The sequence below is a fragment of the Limanda limanda genome, chromosome 18 (assembly GCF_963576545.1).
Source record: "Limanda limanda chromosome 18, fLimLim1.1, whole genome shotgun sequence".
Lineage (NCBI taxonomy): Eukaryota > Metazoa > Chordata > Actinopteri > Pleuronectiformes > Pleuronectidae > Limanda > Limanda limanda.
Genome location: NC_083653.1, coordinates 7468944 through 7494890, shown reverse-complemented (window position 1 = coordinate 7494890; position 25947 = coordinate 7468944). Strand labels below are relative to the sequence as shown.

The 25947-nt window shown below is 47.0% G+C and overlaps 1 protein-coding gene across 3 annotated transcripts in view; it reads left to right on the top strand.

Annotated features, from left to right (window-relative positions):
• Positions 1-919: 919 nt before the first annotated feature.
• gphnb (gephyrin b) overlaps positions 920-25947 on the top strand; it is a 74240-nt gene continuing 49212 nt past the window's right edge. For 2 of the 3 annotated variants that reach the window (XM_061091588.1, XM_061091587.1), the window contains exons 1-2: positions 923-986; positions 24905-24983. In XM_061091588.1, the coding sequence (XP_060947571.1) occupies positions 923-986; positions 24905-24983 (143 nt within the window). Of the gene's footprint in view, positions 987-24904; positions 24984-25947 lie in introns of all 3 variants that reach the window. The other variant, XM_061091590.1, reaches the window with a different exon arrangement.

Genomic DNA, 25947 nt, shown 5'->3' with positions numbered 1-25947 from the left:
CTCTCTCCAGCCTCTGCGTCCAGATGCAGCACATCTCAGGGGTCCCGGGCCCTCAGAGGGGGGACCCCGGGCTCTCAGAGGGTCCCTGGGCTCTCAGAGGGGGGACCCCGGGCTCTCAGAGGGTCCCCGGGCTCTCCGAGGGTCCCTGGGCTCTCAGAGGGGGGACCCCGGGCTCCCAGAGGGTCCCTGGGCTCTCAGAGGGTCCCCTGGCTCTCAGAGGAACCTGGATTGATCTGTCCAAAAATCCAAGAGGATTCTCCCTACCCTGTCTAGTGCCCCTGAGCAAGGCACCTTACTCCCCCAACATCTGCTCCCCGGGCGCCGTACATGGCTGCTCACTGCTCTGTGTGTCCTGCACCAGATGGGTTAAAAGCAGAGGTTAAATTTCCCTACAATTGCATGAGTGTACTTATGCATGTCTGTGCATGTGTTTGGGACAAATAAATGTATCTTACTCTTAATCTATCAGATGATGCTCTCCAGGTTGGAGAAGCCATCCTTTGATGCTATTACTCCTGAAGCCAGGGGAGGGGGGGGTCAATTCCGAGGCCTTGCGGCAGAATACGGGATCTAAAAACGTGCGGCTCTCAACCATGGCATGAAATGAACGACATGAGAGAGAGCGAGTGGGAAATCAATAGTGGTCTCCTCCAGGAGAATGAATCTGGGATCCACACTCCATCCGTGGCAGGCGGCCAAGCTCATCCGGAGGTGTCCCACTGATCACTCGGCTCTCCACTCATCTGGCCTGGCTGTTTTTTTTTTTCTTTTTGCTTTCCCTTCTCTCTCTCTCTCTCCATCTCCACCTCTTCCTCCTCCTCCTCCTCCTCCTCTTCCTCCCCTCCCTCTCCCCACTGAGTTCGATGCGCTCGGCTCTGGGCCCTGCCGCGAGTTCTCGGTGCGGGCGACAGCGCTGCTGAACATGGCGTCGGACGGGATGATTTTAACGAACCACGACCACCAAATCCGGGTCGGAGTCCTGACAGGTAACACACGCTAGGAACCCCCCGTCCCTCCCCCTCCCTCTCTTTCTCATATATTTCCATGACATTTCCATGCGTGCGTTTTGAATCGTCATACATGTCGGCTGGATTTTGCGCGGCGGCGGCGGCGGCTCCTCGGTCTCTCTCCCCTGGCTTCTGCAGCCTCTTGCAGGCAGGATTTTTTTTAAAAAGCCTTCCATCTCCCCCCCCCCCCACCACCACCCATCTCCATCCCTTTAATGCTACATATCATCCGGTGCTGATGCGGGTGGATCTTGTCCCTGCATCGGCTGTGTGTCCTCCGCTGTAACAGCCTCGATTCCTTGTCGGAGGAGAAGAAGAAGAAGAAGCGGCTCAGTTTATGTGCATTGAATAATTAATGTCCCTTATCTGCGTGTCCGGGCTGGAGATGACAGCTGATCGTGTGTTGTGTTGTGTGTTGTGTGTTGTGTGGAGATGCTCCGGCGCTAGATTACATTCCTGACACCTCAGCTGACCACAGCGGTTTCCTTTCTCTCTGAAGTGCGGCTCACGACAGCAGCTGGAGGTGGAGGAGGTGGAGGAGGATGGTGTTTGGTGTTTGGCAGATGAGAAGCGCATCCTCGGCCTTTCAGGAGCCAGGGGAGGATGTGAGGGAGAGCAGTGCGGTGGGAGGGAGGGGGGGAAACATGTATAGATGTCGGATGTATGTTTGTTGTGTGTGTTTGTGAATAGCATTAGTGAGGAGAGAGGGGAGTTTATACATGAGACATGAGGAGGAGGAGGAGGAGGAGGAGGAGGAGGAGGAGGAGGAGGAGGAGGAGGAGGAGGATGGAGATGAAGAAGCTCTCCTGTACATTCCTCTGAACGCAACGCGATGACGGCGCGTCTCTCACTTGGCCAGGATGGGAAACGGCGGCGGATGGTGTCAGATCTGGTCCCTGCCGGCCTCCATTGTGTGTGTGTGTGTGTGTGTGTGTGCGTGTGTGCGTGTGTGTGTGTGTGTGTGTGTGTGTGTGTGTGTGTGTGTGTGTGTGTGTGTGTGTGTGTGTGTGTGTGTGTGTGCCATTGCTTTGTCATGTTTCAACCATCACACACGGAGAATCCAGCGGTTGCCATGATAGGAACTCCTTCCACATTTTTTCAGGATCATGTGGAAGAAAGGAGTGTGGTGGTGGTGGTGGTGGATTTGGTGGTGGATGCATGTCCAGATGAGGAACACCCCCCCTCCTCCTCCTCCTCTCATCTCCTTCCTCATCCTCTCTTCCTCCCTCCTCTCCTTCTCTGTCTGTCCATCCTGTGTGCGAGGCTGGGTCGATCAATATTTCATGAAAAGCCGTGATCTCACACATCACGGTATTCCTCCGTATGTAAATCCGCACACAGGAGGAGGAGGAGGAGGAGGAGGAGGAGGAGGAGGAGGAGGAGGAGGAGGAGGAGGAGGAGGAGGAGGTGGAGGAGGAGGTGGTAGGCGATGTGTAGCGATGGAGGAATGACTGTGTTGGAGACCCCCTCTCCTGAAACCTGCCAGGGAAACCCCCACCACCAGTACCACTAACAACACCAGCACCACAACCACCCGTCGTCTGTTTCATGCCTCCTCCTCCTCCTCCTCCTCCTCTTCCTCCTCCTCCTCTTCCTCACACAGAGAGAGAGAGAGAGATTGAGAGAGAGAGTTAGAGCGCTGTCCGTGGTGCTGAAACCCAGCGTCACTCACAAATCAGTGCGGTACTGACCTTACCACGGTAAATACTGCATCAGATAGAAACACCCAGGCCTGTAGAAGAGGATCGACCCATCTCAAGTCACTTTCTTCAGACCCCCCCCCCCCCCAACCCCCATCACCATTTGTCGAGCCCGCATCACTGTAGGATGTAGAAGGGAAACAGTGAGCAGTCGGTGTGAGAGGGGCGAATAAACATGCTTGTGTGTTGGGTTTCTGTTTGTGTAGCATGTTGTTTGCCTAATTTTGTATCACCCACTGCAGGTCAATGTATTCCCGGACGTTTTTTATCGCCCCTGCCACATCAGAGGTTTAATTTATGTGGTTGTCACTTGAATCTCCAACTTTATCCCCAGCAAAAATGACAGATTATCGGAGACAAAGAGGATTATTTATTTTTCCGATGTACCTGTGTGTGTGTTTGGAATAGGGGGGGGGGGGGGCGGGCTAAACGTGCAAGGTGGCATTAAGTCGCCATGTCGTACCTGACCTTTAGCCTTTTGACAATCCAATCACAGCAGGATTGCACGTGGCTACACGGACCGCTGAGTGATTCCCTCATTAGGCGGGGAATATTTGTGAGATGATGTATTATGACAGCCGAAGCTCCCCTGTCGTGCCGCTGTGAGGAAGCACGGCTCCAAACATTCAGGTTGACTGGATCTTCCTCACGACGCCAGGAACCCTGTCGCCACACCTCAGTCTTATGCATCCGCGCTGCTCCTGTCGTTAGTCTGCCGTGGTAACGGGGCGGCCCGTGTGAGCAGAATACTAATGGGGTCTGAAGCCGTGCTCAATCTCCCTTCCTGCCAGGGTCAAAGGTCGCTCGTCCACTCCTGCATTCAGTCACTGGGGAGCAGATGAGACCTTGGCTCACCCTCCTCCATCACTTAGCCCCACATCCTTGTAGACAGGTGACAGAGCCCAGGGGACAGCTCTGTTTAGACCCTGGACACAGTGCAAGGGAGGTGAGGTTGCTGTGTCCGAGCACACGTGTGTCAGATAATGTATGTTTTTTGTGGAACGTGTAAATAAGTGATGGGGTTCATTTGCGAGGAAGAGGAGGGGTAGCTCACTTGAAAGCGGATAATTGGGGTGAACATGGTGTCACTTGTCAAAGATGTCACACTGGAAATGTGAGCTTTGTTAGGAGTGGATGAAAGCGTCTCACGCTGTGCTCAGCCGATTGTGATGTGTGTTTGTATTATTATTAGTTTTTTCTTCTACCTGTGCGTGAGTGTGTGTTTGTGTGTATTTTGATGCATGAGTGCTCAGTGCCCAGTCTCTAGCTGTCAGTGAATCCCCCTGTTTAATTTTAATTGTCCTGTGTCTCTCTCCCTGGGTCTGCCTCAGGGTCTGAGACACACACACACACACACACACCAGCTACATATGTGTGGCTGCATCACTTGAAGCATGTATGGTTGTGAATGCAGAAATACAGACGTGAATTTAAGTGATGCTGAAAAGTAACAGGCAAACGTACGGAGATAAAAAATGAGCTTGCTGACATATGTATTTACTTTCTGGCAGGGATACTAATTCAAGAAGGTGTCATATTTAATACACACAATTTACATTCACACTTCTGTGATGTGCATCTATCGAGTAATTCCAGAAATCTGTGTTTGTCTGTCAGTGAAACACGTATCTCTCAAACCGTTCATCTTAGCGGCTTCACACTTATATGTTTTTTAAGAGCCCAAAGAAGTGCATTGTAGGATTTGACCACGTAATACGATCAATATTAATAAACTTTGCGTCAACAGGAGGGTTCACGACAAGGGCGACAACAACTAATTCTCCGGTTCGGGGTCCTTCACCGAACTTTGTATGAAAAGAAGCGGTGCTGCAGCTTCAGGGTTCTATAGACCGGGTCCTGCAGCGGAACTTTACTTAATAGTTCCTGCAGGTCACTTCTACAGTTTCAGAAAGGAAGCTACCACCAGCATCACCACATTGTTTCTTTTATTTAGGAAAATCACTTGTCATGATGACTGTGTAACTGTACACACTAGGTTTTTTGTCCATCTCTGAAATAGACAGTCATGCACTGTGTGTGTGTGAAATATGTGTGCATGTGCGGCATGTGCATACATGCATGTGACTCTGCTCTGCTCTTTGTCTTTGCACACTAATTCTGAGCTCTGGCTGGAAAACACAGCTTAGCAAATCCCCCTAGCCCCAAATATAGCTACTGTATGCATACCTCCCATGATCATACACTGAGAGAGAGACAGAGAGAGAGAGAGAGAGAGAGAGAGGCTAGCAGTTACTAAACGGAAAGAGAGAGAGAGCCCTGCAAAAGGCAGTCGGTGTCTTTTAATCTGTGTAAAGCCGGTGTGTTTGTGTGGGACCATACGGTATTATTACACCGCAGCGCTCCATGCATGAGCCACGGATGCTCTTGGATGTGTGACTTGATTCACAGCCCATTAGAAGACCCCATTCATGCTGGCTGCTAGAGAGTGTGTGGGTTAACTCCAGCCCTCCCTCAAAGAGACGTGGACTCTCCTGCGCCGGGCTTCCAATGAGGAGCTCGGTGCAGGAGACCTCCACTCCTGTGACGGACAGCACACACTTTTCCCTCTTCCCTCTCCGTCTCTCTCAATCCCTCCCTCTCTCTGTCTGTCTCGCTCCTCCATTTTTTTTTAGCTCTCTCTCTATCTCCCTGGGTTGTAACCACAGAGAGAGGCTCAGGGGTGTGTGGGCGGCTCTCCAAACTTACATGTCTATCAGGAGGAATGTAAAGCAGACAGGCGTCCCTAAACAACCATGTTTAGATCAGTCTCTCCATCCCGCTGTTAACTAATTCTGTGACTACATGCAGAATGGGTATAAGCTTTAATTTTGGCGTTGGGGAGATTCATTTGTACTGTGGCAGCTTTTCAACAAAACACGTGTTGATAATAGCCCATTTTGAAAGGATACAAGTTGAACCGTCATTCAAACTCGACTCAAAATGCTTTATCCTTTGCTGTAGATCGTGTGTGTGAGTGTGTGTCTGTGTGTATATTCCCCCTTTGCTCTCGTGCATTGTGTGTGTACGTATTGGTTCACGAGCATGCACGCGTGCTTGCTCGTGTGTGTACTTGTCTGGCTGCAGATAGGATAATAACTATTTAATCTGCTTTTCCACATGATTTAATCTCTGGAGTTTGTCCCAAGCTCACCTTAACAGCTCAGGCGCCAAAGAGGCTCACTAGAGAAACAGGAGTCATGTCAGCGAGAGGCGGCATCGCGTGCCAGAGCACCTTGACCAAACCTGGAAGACACAGTCATCTGTCTCCGACACGGTGTGGGTGTCTGCCAGGCTGTGGGGCAATCTCCTCTCAGCATCTGTGCCTGAATGACTCAATCTACCGTCTATAATACAAGACAAGTGTTTCACAATAATAGGAAATCTTCAATCATTCATTCAAAAATCATCAGATTGTGACGTTTGGTCTTGCCGGAGATATATTTGTGATTGTAGTTAAAGTTGTTGATTTGGATTTACCCCATTTCCCCTCAGCCTGCTTCGTCTGCCTCAGCTCTCTGTGAGGAAGTCACGTTTCCCAGAATGCCCTCCACTGTACTATTGCTCTGAGCACGTGATCTAGCTTCAGGTTTTGTGACATTTTGGTAGCATGGTAAAATAACACCTCAACATTATCAATCGACTGAAAAACTTTTCCGGGTGTAGCTCTGTTGCTAGGCGATGGTTGTCAGGGCGGGACAAGTAGACCAGATCATCTCATTTCAGTTTCGGTCGATTTTCCAGATCTTGAGCAACACAGACTAAGAGTTTAACGAGGACTTCATTGATTGAAGATACGTCTCACACCACTGATGTTACCGGAATGTAAATCGAGCCACTCATCCCATGTTTTGTAAATTCGTAACCAGCTCCCTCACGGCCACCGGTCTGTCTTTGTCCCTATTAGCATCGCGACGTCTCGATTCCTCCACGTCTTCCACTCTGTCGCCGCTGAGACGGCCAAAATGAGACATTCCGCACACACTTGACATCATGGCAGGATAACAAAAACACAAAATAGATGTTAGCATGCGGTTCACTGGAGATCCAAAGTTACGTGGTTTGGATGGGAATCAGAGAGCCCGGGGTGCATGTCTACCCACTAGCATGATTTTATTCCTCTCTTTTCTCCTGCTTTGACCCGACTGTGTGTCTGTCTATGCTTGAATCATCTCTGAGCTGCTACTGGGGAGTTTCTCTTGCAACGATATGTGGGCATCTGTTCAACAATATGCTTGTTTGAGAGGGATACGCTTGGGACAGAAGACCCGAACGAGGGGAGAGGAAAGCACACAAATTGGGCACGCACTTGTTCCTTCAAATTATTCCTCCAATCCTTAAAATACTGCCATCACCTCCACACCAAATTTGAGGGATTCTTTTTTTTTTTATTCATGCAGAAGTTTGTGTTTGTTGCCGGGCTAGAGACAATGAGCAGGAGCCTGGATGGTTTTTAGACTCTAGAAATACCTAAGCTCTTTGTTTGCGTGTGGACGGACAAGGATTTGTGGTAGGAATGGGTGGGGCTCGTACTGTACCAGGGGCTGAAACACTGACTGACCGTGCTCTGACTTGTTCTTTCTTTTTCTGTGCAACACAAACACACACACACACACACACGCACACACGCACACAGCTGTCACAGTGGACAGCAGTAAGGCAGGCAGCCCATATGACCAGAATAGACAATACAGGATCAGCGACACGAACACAGAATGAGAATTAAGTCCTCACTGCAAAGGAATTATTTTCAGCTTGGAGTAGTACGGACTGGAGAGTGTGTGTGTGTTGGAGCGGGAGGGAGGGGATGACTCTCCGACCCTCTGCACACACCCCTCACTCTCTCCGTGCTTTCATAGCCCATGGAAATAATCCTCCCTTACTGTAAATAGTCTTTAATTGGGCTGCGATTTAGGACGAGAGGCAGACGGTGTTCGGTGGACGCTGGAGGAGAGTCTCCGCCACTCGCCAAGGCTCTTGTCAGCTCTCCAGAGAAGAGCTCCATCAGGGCTGCCTGGGAAGCCTTCCCCAGACTGGGTTGCGTTGGTGTAGGAGAGTCGGTCGGTTCCCACACGCTCCCGGCTGAAACTGTGTTACAATCTGTCTTTCATTGGAGGTGATAATCACGTGGGGGGGAGGGAGAGAAAAAGTCTCTTGATATATTTGGTAGTAAGCAAAAGAGCAAGGGAGATGCTGCTGATTGTTAGCATCAGCACTCATGTTGTTTTGACAGAAAAAGCAGGAATTGGACATGAAGAGCTTGAAGCTATTGTTTTCTATTTTTGAAGCGCGGATAAACAGGACATGGACGAAACATGGAGCTGTTCAAAGAAATGATAATTATTAATCTCGCCGGATGGATTTGCATTTTTTTGGGCCGTGCAGAGCCGTCCCCAGTGTAAACTCTTGTGTGTTCACTTAGAGTTTGGTGTTGGAGCTGTTCCACAACAGTAGGAACTTCTACCTTGACCTAGAAGGGCATTCAAGGAGAGCACATACGTTCGCCAAGGCTCAACAGTGCCCTTATGAAACCTCAATTGATATTTTTCATCAAGTTCTATGAATTATTTTCTGAGAAATCCCAAAAAAACAAATAATTAAATTTGTGTGATGAAAGATGTGGACAAAATTGAATCGGGTTCCTCGTTGGGTCATGAGTAGATTTAGCTTAGTCCTACTAACTAGCTAACAAATGCAATGGAAATCACATCAAATCATAACCTCCTCAGCAGAGGTGAATGTAACTTATTTTTCTCCGGTGCAGTCATCTGTTCAACATCCAAATTCAAACAAAATATTTTAGGTTTTTTCACAATTTAGTTTTATTGACAAATAAACCTTTTTATTATATTCAGAATCAGAATCAGAATCAGAAGGTATTTATTGCCAAGTAGGTTTACACCTACCTGGAATTTGCTCTGGTTATTGGTGCAAACAATGAACATAGAAACATAGACACACAATAAATACACCACACATAAGAAAAACAATAATAATAATAAAAAAACAATATATATTTACTCACTATTTACTTCCTATTTACTCACTTTTTCTAATATTTATACAAGGTAGCATTTATTTAGACATAAACATATCTATTTAAAAATATATAAAAGACAAAAGATATAAAAAGTGAAGTAAAAAGTGAAATTCTAAATATTAAAGCTTCTGAAACTTTTCGAAGTGGAAGGAAGACATTTCCTGGTTTGTTTTTGTGACCGCCCCTCCCCCCCGCCCTTTCTCGGCTCGGGTCACTCCCGTGCGATAACCTGCGTGAGGCGGAGCGAGGCTGCGCTGAGTGATGGCGATGGAGATGGAGATAAAAGATACAGCAGTGGGTTTTAACTGATGAGTCACTCTCGTGGTCCGCTGCCACTGGATCCCGTGTCCTGGCTCGAGGTGTTAATTAGCACCGGGGGGGGACGGAGCGAGCGCAGGATGCTGGAGGATGAGCAAGCGGAGGAAAAGGAGAGTGAAAAGGGGGGAGGGGGGGAGTCACTGATTCATCAGCGGCCTCATGTGCTCGTCTTTATCAGTCCTCATCTCATAGGTGTCCGAAACGTGCACCTCTCCCATGTTTCACTCAGAGGAGGAGGTCAGCTCGCCTGCATCCAGCATCTATCACCTCTGACTGGGGGCCGATTCCACAGGGGGCCGATTCCACAGGGTCTCATTGGGAGCGTTTGCTACACTAACAATCCGATCAGCCTCAGCGTTACAGTGTGAGAGTTTTTGAAAGTGAACTCAACCTTGTAGTTAAGCCGAATCCTCGCACAAATCCATTAGTCTACCTCCATTACTTGTGTGGTTACTTTTTCCTGCCACAGAGGGGTGTCACCATTTTCTTGACACGGCGACCTCCCCGGCTGCAGCGTCTCACATTTCATTTTATTATCTGCTGATTTATTTAGCCGGGGACGGTGCACATTAGTAAACGTTGCTGTGAATGCGCCGGGGCTGCGGCCAAGAGGCGATTCTTCATCTGCAGTCCCTGGCCAGAAGTTACAAAGTCATCCCAAAATAGAAAAAGTATCAAATTAAAGTTGCAGAGTTATTCAGAATTCCTAATGCATGCAGAAGAAGAATAAAAATAAAAGAGAATAGTCATGTTCATTGAAATATCATTCAGGACACATTTCTATTACCTTGATGGGGGCTATTAAAACCATGCAACACAGTGACTCATAATAGAAGTAGAAGCGAAAACGAGGGAAGAGGAATTTGGACTAAAGTCGACATTGTACTGGTGTGTAGACACTGAACTGAAACATACAAATCAGAATAAGACATAAAAACATGCATTGTGTTCAAAAACATATATTACATGGTAAAACCACTATTAAACATATGTGTAAAGGCGCATGAAGGCAAAGATGGTGACAGGTGACACCAACGAGGAAGGACAGGACAGACACACTGACACTGAGACGAAGCCGGTTTGAAACTGCAGACTGCATCAGTCTCAGTGACATCCTGACAGTCAACATCTTGCTTATTGCCGGTCCATGTGTTCGTTGCTGTCTGAGCTGCCAACCACCTGTTTGATTCACACGTGTTGCCTGCTCAGATCCACACGCGCTTCACTGTGGCTCAAATCACTCGGGTACTCTTTGAAAATGTACTATTCTCAATGAGGATTCGTCCTTTCATTGAGAATAAAGGATAAATAAGATATTAAAGCTCCATGTGCTCCACAGCAACAGGTTCCTCTCCGCTCTTTGACCATCGTCTGATGAGAGGAGGGGACTGAGGCTGCTCAGATCTTCTGTGTAGAGCAGGAGCTATTAAATCTGCTTCACTGCAAGTAGAGACGGGGAACTTCATTTACGTCAACATCACTCAGGTTTTCAGTCTTTCGACATTTTGCTGTCGTTTGGCAAACGGAGGAAACGGAGCGGGTTGCAGCTTGAGGAGGTTCGAGGTGGAATACAAGAAACGGTGCAAGGCAAAGTTGAGACAAGGGAAAGCATTGCACAGCAAGTGTTAAAGGAGACATACGCTGCTCATATTCAGGTTTATGAATTTCATTTGGGTTATTACTTGAAAATAATGACATATTCGCCCCCCATGATCCGGATCTGCACCAAAATCTGATGAGTTCTTCCCTGACCCATTCCGCATCACAGAAATCCGTCGATTTGTTTTTTGGTGTATCTTGCTTAGAAACCAATCAACAATCAAGTGGACGGGGGTGAAAACATAAAAACTCGATATTACGAGAGAGGAAAGAGAAAAACTGAAAATGTGCCTCGAACATGTTTCTTCCCAAAATGCGTTCATGACTACAAACCTCACACATGCATATAACGCCCATTAGAAAAGCCTGAAGTGGAAAAAGGTGTATGGCTGTGTGTCTGCTGGCTGTAACCGTTGGCAACGACCCCTTTGGCTCCATCTTGACACGCTGCCAGAGTGTCCATTGGCTCGTCACTCGCTCAGACCTCCCCTCCCTCCGTTACTCCCTCCTTCCCCGAGGCCACGGGGCCCAGCCATGTTGAGGTGCGGCGCTCATTGATGCGTGTGCAACTTGGGCTTCTGGGAAACCACCGTCGTCTGAACTGAGGAGAAATGTTTCTATTTTTAAGCCCACGGACGCAAAGGTGACGTGAAATCAACGCTAGTTTGATCATTCCCGAATAAAAGGATTTTCCCTGTAGCGAGAACAGTGGCTCTGGACTCTGGATGCCATTCATTCTTATGAGTCATTGGCCTGCTCACAATCTAATATTCATACTTTCATCACTAATTGATTCTTTGGCGATGGAAACTCAAATCCAGTTCCGGTGTTACAAGACTTTGGACTTCAGATAGAAAGAAAATGCAGTTTCTCTCTTTTCTGCTAATGGATCAGGTTTTATCTCGACACATCCCCCCTTTTCTCGCTCACTATTTCCGTCCCCTCACCTCCTCTCAGTCTCTTTCTCGGCCCACCTTTCTCATTTGTTTACCTCCGCTGTCCGTCTGCACTCAACTCACTCCATCTCCCCCGGTAAGGTGAGGGAGAGAGAGCGGTGTGAGGGGAGCATGTATGTGTGAATAATGGAGGAGGCCAGCTTCTCCCTAACGAGGTGTGTTTGATGTCCAACCTCAGCCCAGTGTGTGTGTGTGTAGCGTGTGTGTGTGTAGCGTGTGTGTGTGTGTGTGTGTGTGTGTATGTGTGTGTGTGTGTCCCCACGTGTTCTCCCATATTCTCCTCCTCCATTATTCAGCGTCATGCCTTTCCTGTCTACCACAAAATCCTTTCAGATCATAGCACCTGGGAATCAAATGTTAATAGACACCCGCCCACACATTTCACACACACACACACACACACACACACACACACACACACACACACACACACACACACACACACACACACGCTCAGAGCCACAAATACCTCACACACGTGCACACCGACCCGTTTGACTGACATGAGTTGGCTTGGCTCGACAGTTTTGTTGCCCTCCTGCATCATTTATGCTCTTACAACAGCCATGACTGGTGGTTTTCCAATCTCGGCACATGACTGTTTACATTTGAAAGAGTGACTCAGGGAGATTCTCACTCCATTCCCTCGGTTCTGCTCCGTTGTCCCACCTGTTGTTGTTCTGTCTTCTTTCATTTGGCAGCAGATTTATGGAGAGAAATTAATCTCAATACTCGTGAACATGAATGCGAAAGGAAAAGCCAGACGTCCAAGTTGGCTGCCAGCACCCTCCATGGTGTTTCCCTCCATAGACTAGAAGAGTCTCAGTAACTGGAGCTGGGACAATGAGCCAATGGGCAGAAAATCCATGAGCTTGCATTTTTTAAACATCCATGTAAGTCGCGTATCTGCTGTAGTTTGAACGTAACCTGAATATTTATCAGACTTGTCCTCAGTAAAATGCAATTTGAAGATCTCACCTTAGTTTCCTGGGAAATGCAGTTTGATTTATGAAAACTAAAAATTTAAAATAAGTAGATGTTGAGTAGTTACATTTATTACCTCCATCAAGGAGGTTGTATTTTCCTTTACTGAAGGGAAGGATGCAACATGGAAAGAATTCAGTTTTTCTTAGCACTTTCTAAACATTGTGAGATTCCACTAGATCAAGGGGATTAAAATGTGGTCTCATAGGGGTACGTTGTTTCAGCCACTGTGTAGCTGAGATAATATGGATCCAATAGAGAATCAACAGGTTATATATATCTCCAAAAGTTTTAGAAAAATGTCTAAATGTAGGTGTGAGCTCTCTGATGAGTTTCATTCTAGTTCCATCGTCGACAGTAGAGAGATGACTTAAAAACGAGAGGATAGAAAAGGAGAATAACAGGAAACAAAGATCCTCGACCAGACACAAACCATGGATGCTCCTTATATTTGACACTTAAAACTCCATGGAGTCACTCCTTTGTTACAAAGACTGATAATAACAACCGAGAAAATAATGAATCGAATACGCAACATTGAAAATAATTCCTTGCTGCAGCCTACGTGTTTGTGATCGCCATTATTTATTTACACATCCCAGTAATTTGCACATTCTTGCCAGTCGTAATTGGACTTGTTTCTTCCCATACACCTTCGCCTCATCAGTAGAAGTCTCAGGTTTCATTTCCTATACAAAGTCAAACTAATGCCTGAATAACTCCTCCGGGGGGGGGCTTCCTTGTTGGTTGCCCCTGCACCGACATGTACATGTATGTGTGTCTCAGTGGGATAAGTGATGAGATGTGTGAAATATGGCAAGTGGAGCACTCTATTAGACAGCACCCCCACCCTGCTCCTCCTCCTCCCTCGCCCCCAGGCTTCCCCCTCGCCACACAGAGAGAGAGAGAGACGTCACCGAAGCTGTGTGTGCTGATGTGTTGGTGGGACTGAGGCGGTTGGGTTTTAAAAAGAGGAGCAGGAGCCAAGCATCCTCCAGGAAGCAGGAACTCCTCCCGTCATCAACCTCAGCTATAGCATTAGCCTCGAGAAGAAGGACCAGCTACTCTGTGTGTGTCTGTGTGTGTCTGTGTGTGTGTGTGTCTGTGTGTGTCTGTGTGTACATGCTTGTGCTCTGACAGTGGGTAGCTGCAATGTAATTGCTGACGCTGTCCAGAGGATTGAATGTAATGAAGGTAGCTGCTTACAGGCTGCTTCATTAGTACGGCCGGGCCCCGGGCACTCCCTCTGTGTGTGTGTGTGTGTGTGTGTGTGTGTGTGTGTGTGTGTGTGTGTGTGTGTGTGTGTGTGTGTGTGTGTGTGTGTGTGTGTGTGTGTGGGCAAGTAAAATTCGGCCTCCTGGGAAATAAGGGGAGTCGAATGGGTAGAGCACACACAAGCACACACGTACACATATGTATTACCACCCACTCACACATTAACAAACATATCAAAGAAGTCCAGACAGCATTGATTGTTACTTTGATCCATAGGAGTTCATTTCCTCTTTAGGTTTGTCTTTTTGAACGCTCTTCAAAACATAATCCTGAGGTGTAACTTCCTACAACAAGCCTTTCTTTCACCTTTAATCAACTTTTGAAGAGGTCATGCAGGGTGTATTAAGACCTAATGGGACATGGGATGTAGCTATTAAAGTTATTTTCATTGCTCGGTGGATTATTTCTAAAAATGAATTGTCTTTTATAATGTAACACAACCACAATCAAGGTTCTCTTTTTAATTCATCAGCGGTTTGGCTACCAGCTGACCAGCAACATCCAATCGGATTAATGCAGCCGTTACAACCTCACACTCAGAGGCAGCAAAAACTATATCAGTGTAACAGTGCTTTTAATGGATTATATCTTGACACTAAGTCAGTCAAAGTGTTTACATCTCTGCTTATATCCTCTTGTTTTTTTTTTACTGATGAGGTGTCTTTGTCGACCTTCAGCAGGAACTTCCCTTCCCTGTAGGAAGCGACACCTTGAAGCTCAATGCTGCCTGGTGCACCTCTGCAGAGTTCCGGGTGCTGCTAGAGTTCCGCTTTGCTTTGTTCCACTGATTTCACGACCATTGTCGGCACAGTGCGTTAAAGCCGCAGCTGCTGATCGGGCTTTTGTTTTTCCTTTTCAGAAGCGTGGCTGCTGTGAAATGGGATTTGTGGGCAGAGAGCTGGTCATGGGGAGGTCAGCCGGTAGACAAGACCACGCAGAGGCTGCCTTGTTTCGTGGGGACCCTGCGGAGATGAAGTTTAGATTAAATTTCCACTTAGTGAACAATGTGTCATTTACAATAAGGCCCACGTCTCCTGCTCCAGAAATCGTCTTGACGGCTGCACCTCTTCAAACGAGCTCGTCCCAATCAGGGGGTCGGGGGGGTGCGTTTGACTTGCCCATCAAACGATTCACCGGGTCAGCACGAATGTGGCTCTGAGCTTGGATTAGAGGCCTGGCATTGATTCCGAATGGCCATCTGCCAGGCTCACCTTGACCCGTAAATCTGAGTGCAGTCACACCGTAAACCTTGACCTCGGTCTATCACTCTGCCAGCGATCCTCCCTCCCGTCCTTCCCTCTAGTGAGAGATCACAGAGGAGCAGGGAGAACATTAAGCTTCCTCTATGAGGACCAATCAATACCTGATCTGATTAGGCCTGTGCACATATGTTTCACTACAAACCCTAAAAGCAAACAGATAACGAGCCCCTTGCTAATGTTGGCCAATAGCTATCCATTTCAGAGCCTTTTTCATAGTCAGTGAAGGGAAATGAATGAGCTGAGGATTTTTTTTCCAGTGCAGATTCACTTAGCTTTTGCAAGGATGCACAAACTAAGCTGTGGTCGTACTGGTGCAGCCAAGCTGTGGTCGCACTGGTGCAGCCCCGGGTTTCCCTGCATCAGCAGCTTGGAAGGATGAAAGAGGAGGAGGAGGAGGAGAGAGGAAGGAGGGGAGAAGAAGGAGGGGAGAGGAGGGAAGCTTCTAACGGGAGGTATCAGAAAGATGCAGCTATATTGATGCCAGTGTAAGCACATTTCTATTGAAATCAATAGAGCCGCTCTCCAGCTCATTTTGGCTTCTAACGAGACCTGGCTCACTAATGGAGCAGCCGGAGATAACACACACAGAAACACAGCTAAATTGGGTAAAAGGGAGAAGAATATGCCAGGCAGGTGTGAATTCATGTTGATATGTTCTATTACAGTCTGAAATGATATTAACCATCTTCAAAACTGCATAAACCAGTCAAAAGTAAAGGGTTACTTCACACAAATGACACCAAAAAAACATATGTTCCTTAACCTTTAATGGTTTGTAGACACGTTGACACATTCGGATTTACTTCCTCAGGCTTTTCAAATCTGTCTCTCAGATTTCCACCTTCACCGCACGTCACCTGCTACGTGATGATCCGAATGGTTTGTGTGTTTTGCTCTCATGCATGCCTCAAGTGGCATCCATGTGTTTTACAGTAAACTACGCTGGATGAACGGCTGCACATGCACCGCTAAAACAGTCTCACGCGCTCATGCTCGGGAAAAACATATTTAGTCAGTGTGCACGTGTGTGTAAACAGCTGTTGGAAATGCCACGAAGAGCTGGCTCGCCGTGGGCCCTCTGCCATCCAAATGTCACGCTACGCGGGGGGAAGAGCTGCGATACCTCATCCACCCGCCGCTGCCGCCGCCGCCACACATCCCACCCAAACCTCCACGTACGGCGTGCACACACACACACCCCTGAATGGCTATATGATAATGCCACGCTCAGCCACAGACACATTCATCACACCCGTTGTCATTAGAAACAAGCCTCATTATACTCGGAGCCTGTGATTTATGATTAATATTCCCAAGGGGTGTGGCGGATCGTCAAGCCTCTCCAATCCATTGATTTCATTGAACAAGAAAAACAGAGAAGGGGGCTGACGATGAGGGGAGGGGGGAGTTGAGGGGGTGATTTGTGTATGTGTGTGTATGTGTGTGTGTGTGGGGGGGGGGCTGGTGTTGTAGCTGCGGGGACGTTCCGGTCATGGCGTGGGAAATGAGATAGTGAGTAGAGAGGTAAAGTGGAAGGACGGGCGCAGGGTGCAATATTCAAGGTCCCTGTACTCCCCCGGTTCTGTAGATTGTCTCTGGAAGTTCTCTCTCCGTGGCTTCATTAGTAAGTGTCTTTTCAATATTTATGGCGGCGTTAATAAAACATCAATACGTGAGGCCTTTGTGGAGAGCTGCAGGCTGTACGGGTGCTGCAGTCTCAGGCTTCTCCACTGATATGTGGATGATAGAGAGAGAGGTCCAGGTGAGCGCTGTGCAGAGAGAATGACTGAGAGAATAAGAAAGGGAGAGGGTGGATAGTTTGGGGATTATGGAGGAGAAGAAGAGGTTGTATCTGGAGCAGGAAAACAATATTTCGGTGACTGCTGTGTTGATTGTGGGCGGATCTGTTTGTCGATGGCGGTGTACCCGTGTATCGTTGGCTGTTCCCCTGCCAGGCTGCTGACTACTGTAAGTTCAGCTGCTGTCGGAGTTCAGCCTCTCATGTTTTATTTATTCCAGTGGAAAGTGACGGTGAGAACGGGGGGGGGGGCCTCTTCGAGCTCCAGAGAACACTCCGGGTCAGCACAATCCTTTCTCCCGCTTTCCACGACTTACGGCACATGTGGGACTGCGACTTAGAATCAATTTACTTATAAACTACTTTTTCAATTAATCACTTGTGTCAAAACCAGAGCCCAGGGCCCAAGGTGATGCCTTGAATTTCTTGTTTTGAGCAATCAGCGGGCCGAGGCCAGAAGATATTCCATTTTATAATTGTATAAAAACGGAGAAAAGCAGCGTTCCAAACTGCTCCGGCAGCTGCTCAGTACCCAAAAGACTAGATTATGGTTGTTATGGGCCGTTTCCAGGTGCAAATGTGGGTAACTGTGTGTGTGTGTGTGTTTGTGTGTGTGTGTGTGTGTGTGTGTGTGTGTGTGTGTGTGTGTGTGTGTGTGTGTGTGTGTGTGTGTGTGTGTGTGTGAGAGAACTGGGTGTTCCTAAAACAGAGCATACACGCTCAGTGCACCTTCAAAAGAAATGGTGGAGTGTGCACTTTTGCTGTTTTTTTAAACTTTATTAAATGATGACGTTCAACAAACAAATTATGGGTCCAGAGATTTGAAGTTGTTAGGGTCAGGTAAATAAAATGTATTCGTATTTATTTGTTTAGAGCAGTTAAACAACACCATGACACCTTTTCCCAATATTTGCATAACAATTAAGAAGCATAAAACAATAAGCATAAGCACGTTAATCATGAAAACGTCTGGGGTGTGAAAAGTTGTGTGAAGCGTCAGTGAGAGATGGACGAACAGTTTGCAAGTGACTAAAGTGCAACATTTGACAATTTCACATTTAAAAGCTGTCAAGCTGATTGTAAAATTATGTTATTTGGTTTATAAGGAATGATTTTCAGACTAAGAATTCATAATTCTGTGATACTATATAGAGTCTGTTTCCATCAGAGCGTTATGATGGTCAACACATTTCTGAGGCAATGGAGCAGGACGGGCTCCACTCAGCTGAACTCCTGTTTCCTCTTCCTCTTCCTCTCTCCTCCTCTCATCTGGCCCCCATGTCTAATATGAATCCCCCCGTACCTCCTGCCTCCCCAACAGTAATTTCCCCATCTTCCCATTTCACCTCACCACTCTCCATCCTTTCCTCCTCTCTTTTCTCTGCCCTCCCTCTTTGCTTTTCAGAGTATTCCCACTGTGCTCTCCTCTCTCCTCCCCTCTCTGCCTCCTCCCCTCCTCTCGTCCAGTGTGAATTGCTCTCTTGATCCTGTAAGGGTTAGGCTCCAGCTCGCCCTCCCTCAACTCCACATGTCCGTCCTACCATCTCTCCTCCTTCCCTCGGCCTGGGATGGGGCTGGCTCTCCTCTCCAGGGAGGAGGGAGAGATGGAGGAGCCGGGCAGCCAGGGATGGGCCCTGGCTGCCTGGGACACAGCTGTGAAGAACGGAGCTGCCTCTCCTGCTCTGTCTTTCTTTCTCTGCACATCTGGTGCGTGTATAGGGGGGGCGGGGGGACTGGGCCATGTTGTGCTCTGTTGTTTTGTCCTTGGCTCAGTGCGGTTGCCGGATTTTGGCCTGGCTACGCTGGAGTAGGTTTGGATTTGAGATGTGGATCGGCTGTACCCACACGGATGAGCCGGGCTCCACTGGTGTATTAAGCACTGGTTATTAAGCCGATAGAGTAATTATTAGCTGCAGTAGAAGCGTGGGCCAAGTTCTATTTTCATTCTTCTGGGGCCGTTCCCTCCGTAGCGTTCTTCAGCCGCTGCCTCGGCACTACAGCAGGTGGAGTGTCGCACTCGTTGCATTATGTAACCTCCCCCCAATTTAGATCTGACTTCAAATAAATGAAAATCAAGCTGCTGGTTGGCTCCTTTCCCCCGTTGGATATAAATAGCATTTTCAAATCTTATCTAGAAAAGTGTTGTAGAGGGGAGATGCTTTGAAACGCAGCCCGACGATTAGGATCCCATTGTTCCGCTCCACACCCCCTCCATTCTCCCGGCTGCTTACAGTAAGCCTGAGGATCTGTGTGTGTGTGTGTATGTGTGTGTGCGCCCGGGCGTGGAGCTCTGCACATGTGTACGCATTCATCAGCTACACAGTGTGATTGAGATAGTGGCTAATGGTAAGATAGCATGAGCATGGTGTTGTGGGCTGAGTTTGTGAGTAGCTGGTGTGTGTGTGTGTGTGTGTGTGTGTGTGTGTGTGTGTGTGTGTGTGTGTGTGTGTGTGTGTGTGTGTGTGTGTGTGTGTGTGTGTGTGTGTGTGTGTGTGTGTGTGTGTGTGTGTGTGTGTGTGTGTCTTTGATGATGGATGCTGTGCTTCTGTTGCTTACCCCACTGCTCCTCTCAGAATTAACAAGGTTGCTAAGATACAGTGGGTTTATATTAGATTAGCTTATCTTCAGTTATTTCTGTTACTATATTTCGCCCTGCTCTGTGAAGCCTTTATTAATTTGGAAATTTACCCCCGAAAGAAGATGCTGATCTTCTCCCCTCTCTTCTCGGGGATGCAGCAACTGGAAGCCCTCTAGTCAGATGTCTACCCCACCCCATTACAATCTGGAGGCGTATCCATACCTCTATTCATCATTAAGCCCATTTAATCCAAGGCCCGGGGCGAAGTGTTTCCACTTAACACAGAACAAGCCAGTGGAATAGAAGACAGGAGGCAGTGGTATCACTTCTGTTGAGGCTTATTGGTGTACGTATGGAGATGTTGTCCCTCCCAACAGCAGATGTCATCCCAATCCAGTGTTTGACCTCCACAGTAGCTTCTCCAGGGCTGTGGGGCCATTGGCACGGCTGCTAGCAGATAAAGAACAGGATGTAATAAAGATGCCAAGTGGACTGTTCACATGAGCGAGGCTCCACTGGCAGATTAGCAAATCATCCCTTACATGTATATGTACGGATACATAATGTGCAAGATGTGTTGAGCATTTCAGTCAGGCTGAGTTGCGCGACAAGACTGACTCGCTGTAAAATATCCAAAACTCAACTTCTGCATTTTGCCACACAGTATTGGGCCGTGATGACATGTGAGCGCTGTCATAGTTGGGCTGGAAGCAGAATTTGTCAAAAGCAAACTGGAGGCAGTAGCAGTCGGTTTTGCACTGCGATAATAATTTGTGTCTGTTTACTGATCCGTGTAAAGGTATTGTCCAAGGTTGTGTGTGTGTGTGTGTGTGTGTGTGTATACAGTAGGTGTGTTTATATTCCTGGAATGTCTGCATGATACTATCTGTGTTTTTTGTGAGACACTTTTTCTGTATGTATGTATGTGTGTGGGGTGTGTGTGTGTGTGTGTGTGTGTGTGTTTGTGTGTGTGTGTGAACCTGCTATAAGGGAAAACCCCATTAGTGTGGGTTCCCAGGGCGATAATGAGCGCTGACTGCTTTATGTCCTGGAAATGATCGAGTGGAACATGGAAGCAGTTTCTGAATTTCCTCTGCTGCTGGCTGACAGGCTGACGGCACGTTTCCCGCTAGCTAGCTAAGCTAATGTATTGCAGATGGGCAGATGGAGCCTGCAGGCTAACGCTGGGTACCTATAGAAGAAGTGGACGGATAGAAGTTACACTTTTTCACACGTACACACCAAGTGTTTGACAACCTTGCTCTCTGTTTTACTGATTGACTGTATTTTTGTCCCATTTCCATTTGACTACAGACACATCTGTCCTACTTGTTAAATGGACTGTTATTTGTTTATAGTGTATGGATATAAATACCAGGTTTATTCTCTTTTAGCTCTGATTTTGGTCTCCTCCTGAATGCTGCAGGTACATCGAGTGGGCTTTAGAGCTTTTTCATTTAAAACAGCCGCCTGCTGTGGATTAAAGCGTAAACCAAGAAAATATAAAGTCGTATTACGCAGACATGGCCTGTCTTTACACTGCATCACCTCCAGGAGAGACAAGTCAGGAAGCTTCAAAACCCTGCATTTCTTTTTTTTGTTCTTTCTTGTTCTGTATCGACATTTCTTTCCTCCCTGATCAGTTCTCTGCTCTTCGGTCTCTTGATGTCTTCCCCTGTGTCCTGATCTCCCCCCCCGCTCTGCCACGGCTCAGCGATTAACCCTTTAAGAGCTCACGTGCGTGCATTGGGTTTGTGTTAAGGATGCGTATCTCGATCCCATGTATGTGAATGATGTTGCCCTGCGTAATGCTGCTGAAGCCTCCTGCTCTCCTCCCACTGCTGTAGCCTGGGGACGTCCAACACACACACACACACACACACACACAGGTGGAGGCAAATGTGAGATGACAGGAGTCAATATAGACATAGGCGCCAGGCAATAGATTTTAAATTGACAAATAATCACAATTACAGAGACGCCTGTATGGATAAATAAAGTGTGCATCTGATGTCTATATCTGAGAGACCTCATTAAAGGCAGGTCAAGTTATCACAATATAATTTATCTCTTATTCACTTCTAAGTGTTCTTATATTGATATTTTTATTCCGATATTGATATTGTTAACATGTTTTACTTTAATAGGCAATAATGACAAATTATTTATTTATTTTGGCCACTGATTCCTACATGTTCTTTGTTTTTTTTCTGTTTATCTTGTTTTTTATTTGTATTTGAAAATGTTAGTTTACTTCATTGCTTCCCATCTTGACCAGGACTCGGAAAAATGTCATTCCCAAAAAACATCTGTCTTGATAGGAGAGAGTCTTAATCAGTCTCAGCTCTCACAGCAATCTGTCTTTCTCCTGGTTTGATTGTGCGGCCGTGTAGAAACATTGACCTTTAGCTCTCTGTGTACACGGAGCAGCACACGGGTCACTGCACCGCCTCTTCCCTGTCGCACTGACCCGGCAATGAAGCGCCAATCGCTTGTTGCTCAGGGATCAGATTGAATTCTAATCCATCGGAAGGGTTACAGGAAGCAGAACTGAGTCGGCCCCTGCTCTGCTGAGTGAATCCCAGGTTCCTGCCATACTGCGGATTCCAGGGACACGAGAGATGGTGCAGTGCACGGAGCGCCGGTCGTGGGAGGCAGGCGATGAAAGCTAAGCTGCTGATTTACCTGGAGAAAGGTGCATGGGTGGAGCCTCGGAGGTGGGAGGGAGCGGCGTCACACACATTCCTGCGCACCTTCTTTTCCTCCCCCTCTCGCTCTTCCTCTCCTCCTCCTCCTCCTCCTCCTCCGTCCTCCCTCCCTGTTGCCCCCCCGTCTTCAGCTCTTGCACAGGATCACATTAATATTCCTTTGAAGCCTGTTTCAACTGCAGCCCGAGCTCCCTCTCCTCCACTCTCACTCCTTCCCTCCCTCCATTTGTTCCCCCTTTCCTCTCCTCCTCTCGCGTTTCCCTGTCTTTTTTCGCGAGCTATTGTTTTCTAGCGGGGAATCGCTTTCCCTCCGTTTCTACAAATCAGTGCAGCAGGGTTTTATTACCTTCAGTCAGGAGTTCCCCTTGTTGCACACATGTACACACATGTGCGCACACGTACACACACACACACACACACACACACACACACATCGGCGGTGGGTACCGATGCCTTTGACAGAGCGTGTTGATTGGTTCAGAATGGTTGCTGCCTCTTGTAGGAGAGTGGAACGGCTATTTTTAGATCAAGGGGTAGCTGGGAGAGAAAGACTGAGGACTGTGTGTGTGTGTCTGTGTGCGAGTGCGTGTGTGTGTGTGTGTGTGTGTGTGTTAGTAAGGAATACTGCAGTCTTGAAGGAAGTTCCCTCTTCACACACAAACACACACACACACACACACACATGCACTTTTGCAGCAGTGCCCCTCTGAAGCCAGGGTGGTGTGTATTCCATGTGCTTGCTCCCCTTTTCCTCTCCTCCCTCCGCCTTTTTTCTCAATACATCTCCTCTCCCCCCCAGCCTCCTCCCGCTGTCGTTACGTCTCTCTTGTTTCTCTCTCTCTCTCTCTCTCTCTCTCTCTCTCTCTCTCTCTGGCTCGGTGTGCAAATGTCAGCACTCTCCCATTTATTTGCCAGAGGCCCGAGCCGCGTCCTGCACCCTGTGTTTACCTCTCGTCTCCTCAGCGTTGCCCCAGCGGTGCAGCTCTTTGTCTTCATCACTCTTCCCCTCTCGTTCTCTCCATCCCTCTGTCCATCCCATGGCTTTAAATATCCTCTTCTTCACCTCCTTCCCTCACTCTCATCCTGTCTCTCTGACCTCGTCCCTGTCTTCAGCCCTGTTGCACTCCTCCCTCCTCCCCATTCATGGATCATGGCACTTCATTGGAGTAACGCCATGACATTTCCAATCTTATCTACGACCAGTGTATCAAGTTTTAAAAAAATTTAAAATCAACAACCACCATCATCGTCCTCATCATCTTCATCATCCTCCGCCCCTCCGGTGCTTCTCGTTACATCCCTTCATCCGATCACACAACACCTCGTCCCTCTCGTCATCCTCCTCCTCCGACTCTTTCCGTCTCCTCTCACTTTGTCTCTCACTTTCTTTTTTCCTTTCTTTCCATTTTGCTCTCCCCACGTCGTTGTCTTCCCGCCTGTCTCACTCCATTCGTCACTCAATCCATCTGTGATCGCGTCGATGACTCATGTGGCTCGCACCTGCTCTGCAGTGGAGGGGCCGACGTGGTTTGATGACGAGAGGTTGAAGACGATGAAGGTGTGGCCTGAGGGTGGCGGGAGGAGTTCTGAGTCCTGTTCCTACAAATAGCCGCTGTGTTTCATTTGCAACATTCTGATGTGGAACACGTGAAGACACTGTGAGCGTCACTTCACACAGAGTTCTCATTTTCAGGTGCACCGACCTTATAAAAACTCAAACTGACAAGTGAAGCTGAAAATCAAAAGAGAGATTCCTTTACTCTACGTTATTGAGACACAGTGGATCCCTGTTAGAAACTTGATTCTTATAAAAATCAGTCAAATAGAAATGACAAACATCTGCATTTACGATTGCAGGTATAAAAACTTTTAACTTAGATGATAAACAATACAGAAAAGATTTAAACATAGTGCAGTGCTCATTATAAACTCCTTGGCCTGCGGTGATGCCGGTTGCCTGACTATTCAAAGTTTATCAATATTGATTATATCATGCGTCCAATTTGCAGAGAATCTTAACACTGCACTTCCTCTGGCCCTTAACGATACACATGGTGTGTGTGAAGCTGATAAGATGAGATGTGCCCAAAGACCGAAGGAGAGATTTCCGGAATCAGAGATTTACATTCTTCTTCTTTTGAATTATATAAGAAAGTTACAAGATAGATAGATCAAAACCAAAAAATCCATATCATTCCGCCTCTACAAGATACTGTTTATTTGTTTGTTTGTTTTTCCTTTCACGTTACGTGCGTGAAATCTGGACCTAATTGTACGAATGAATAGAGACGTTTTCCCAGAGCAGCACAGATCTGTTCAGGGATTTGTCTGGATCGGAGCTCCTTGGCTGCTGTTCCTCTAGTTTTCATTTCTTGCTTCCAACAAGGATCGTTTTTGTGTATTTCGTAATTTTTCTGCACCTGAACATCAGGAACCGCGTGTGTCTAAACCGTTACACCATTTTCACAAAACAATAAATCTGTATTTCTTGGTTTAACAAAGTGAGATGGCTCGAGATTAAACACATTTTTTTGGAAGATGAATGATGTTTTTCTCCTCTTTCAGTAAACACCTGTGATGTAATAATACGGCTTTGTGCTGAAACCCCTCGTGTTTTTTGATTTTTTCATATAACTAATGATTTTGTATCCTCCCTTTCCCTCTCTCTCTCTCTCTATCCAGTGAGTGACAGCTGTTTTCGGAACCTTGCAGAGGACCGCAGTGGCGTCAACCTCAAAGATCTCGTACACGATCCCTCCCTGTGAGTATGGACCTCTTACACGATAATCCCATCTCCAGACCGAAATGCAAAACCTGTGGAATCACCGAACCTTCCTGTGTTTAAATAGACCTACGTTAAATCTACCACACAAATACAAGATGCACAGGTTCTCTGCATGTGTGCGTCTCTGTGTGCGAGCCGCCGTCGCCATCGTCGTCTTTTTCTTTCCTTTTATTATGCCAGAGCGTAACTAAGAAACTAAAAATATCTCTTCAACACAACATGTCGGGGCTCGGTGTCGCCCTGTGGAGAGAAATTCCCAGCATGCATGGCAACAACAGAAGAGCTGCAGCGCTCTTCTGTTTAAGGACGACTCTCGGTGGCTGCACAAAGTCATTATTTGCTCAAGGAAAATGGAGAAGGTGAAATCAACCATTGTTTTTTATTAACAGGGACGTGATCAGTGACAAAAACGCACGGGGAAACAATAATCTCCATCACAACAAGTGTTTGTCAAAACAGACACGTTAGACGATTGCTTGTGCAGCTTTTCAGTCGCTTCACAAAGGATTTCGCACAATCCCTGGTGTTGAGCTTGAGTTGGTCGCAAAAACACAATTCTCAATTCACACACAAACTCGAAATTTCACGAGGTCGCGGAAGATAATAAAACAAACACGCTTTTCACTCAAAGCCTGAGAGTTAGATTATGCGGACACTCGGATAGTACGCCTTCATGTGACTGTTTAACATTCAAGATTCAAGATTTTTTATTGTCAAATGAACAGAGATAACATGGAGCAGTCACTGTCAATGAAATACTTGGGTCACAGGCTCTCTTTAAGCAATGCTCAGTCATTTTTAACCCAAAAAAATAAAATAAAAATAGAAATAGTATAAAATAGAATAAAAAAGAATAAAATAAGAATAACAATGACATATAATATAAAAAATGTAAAATAGAAAATAAAATATATACATCTAAATATATATCTTTACAGAT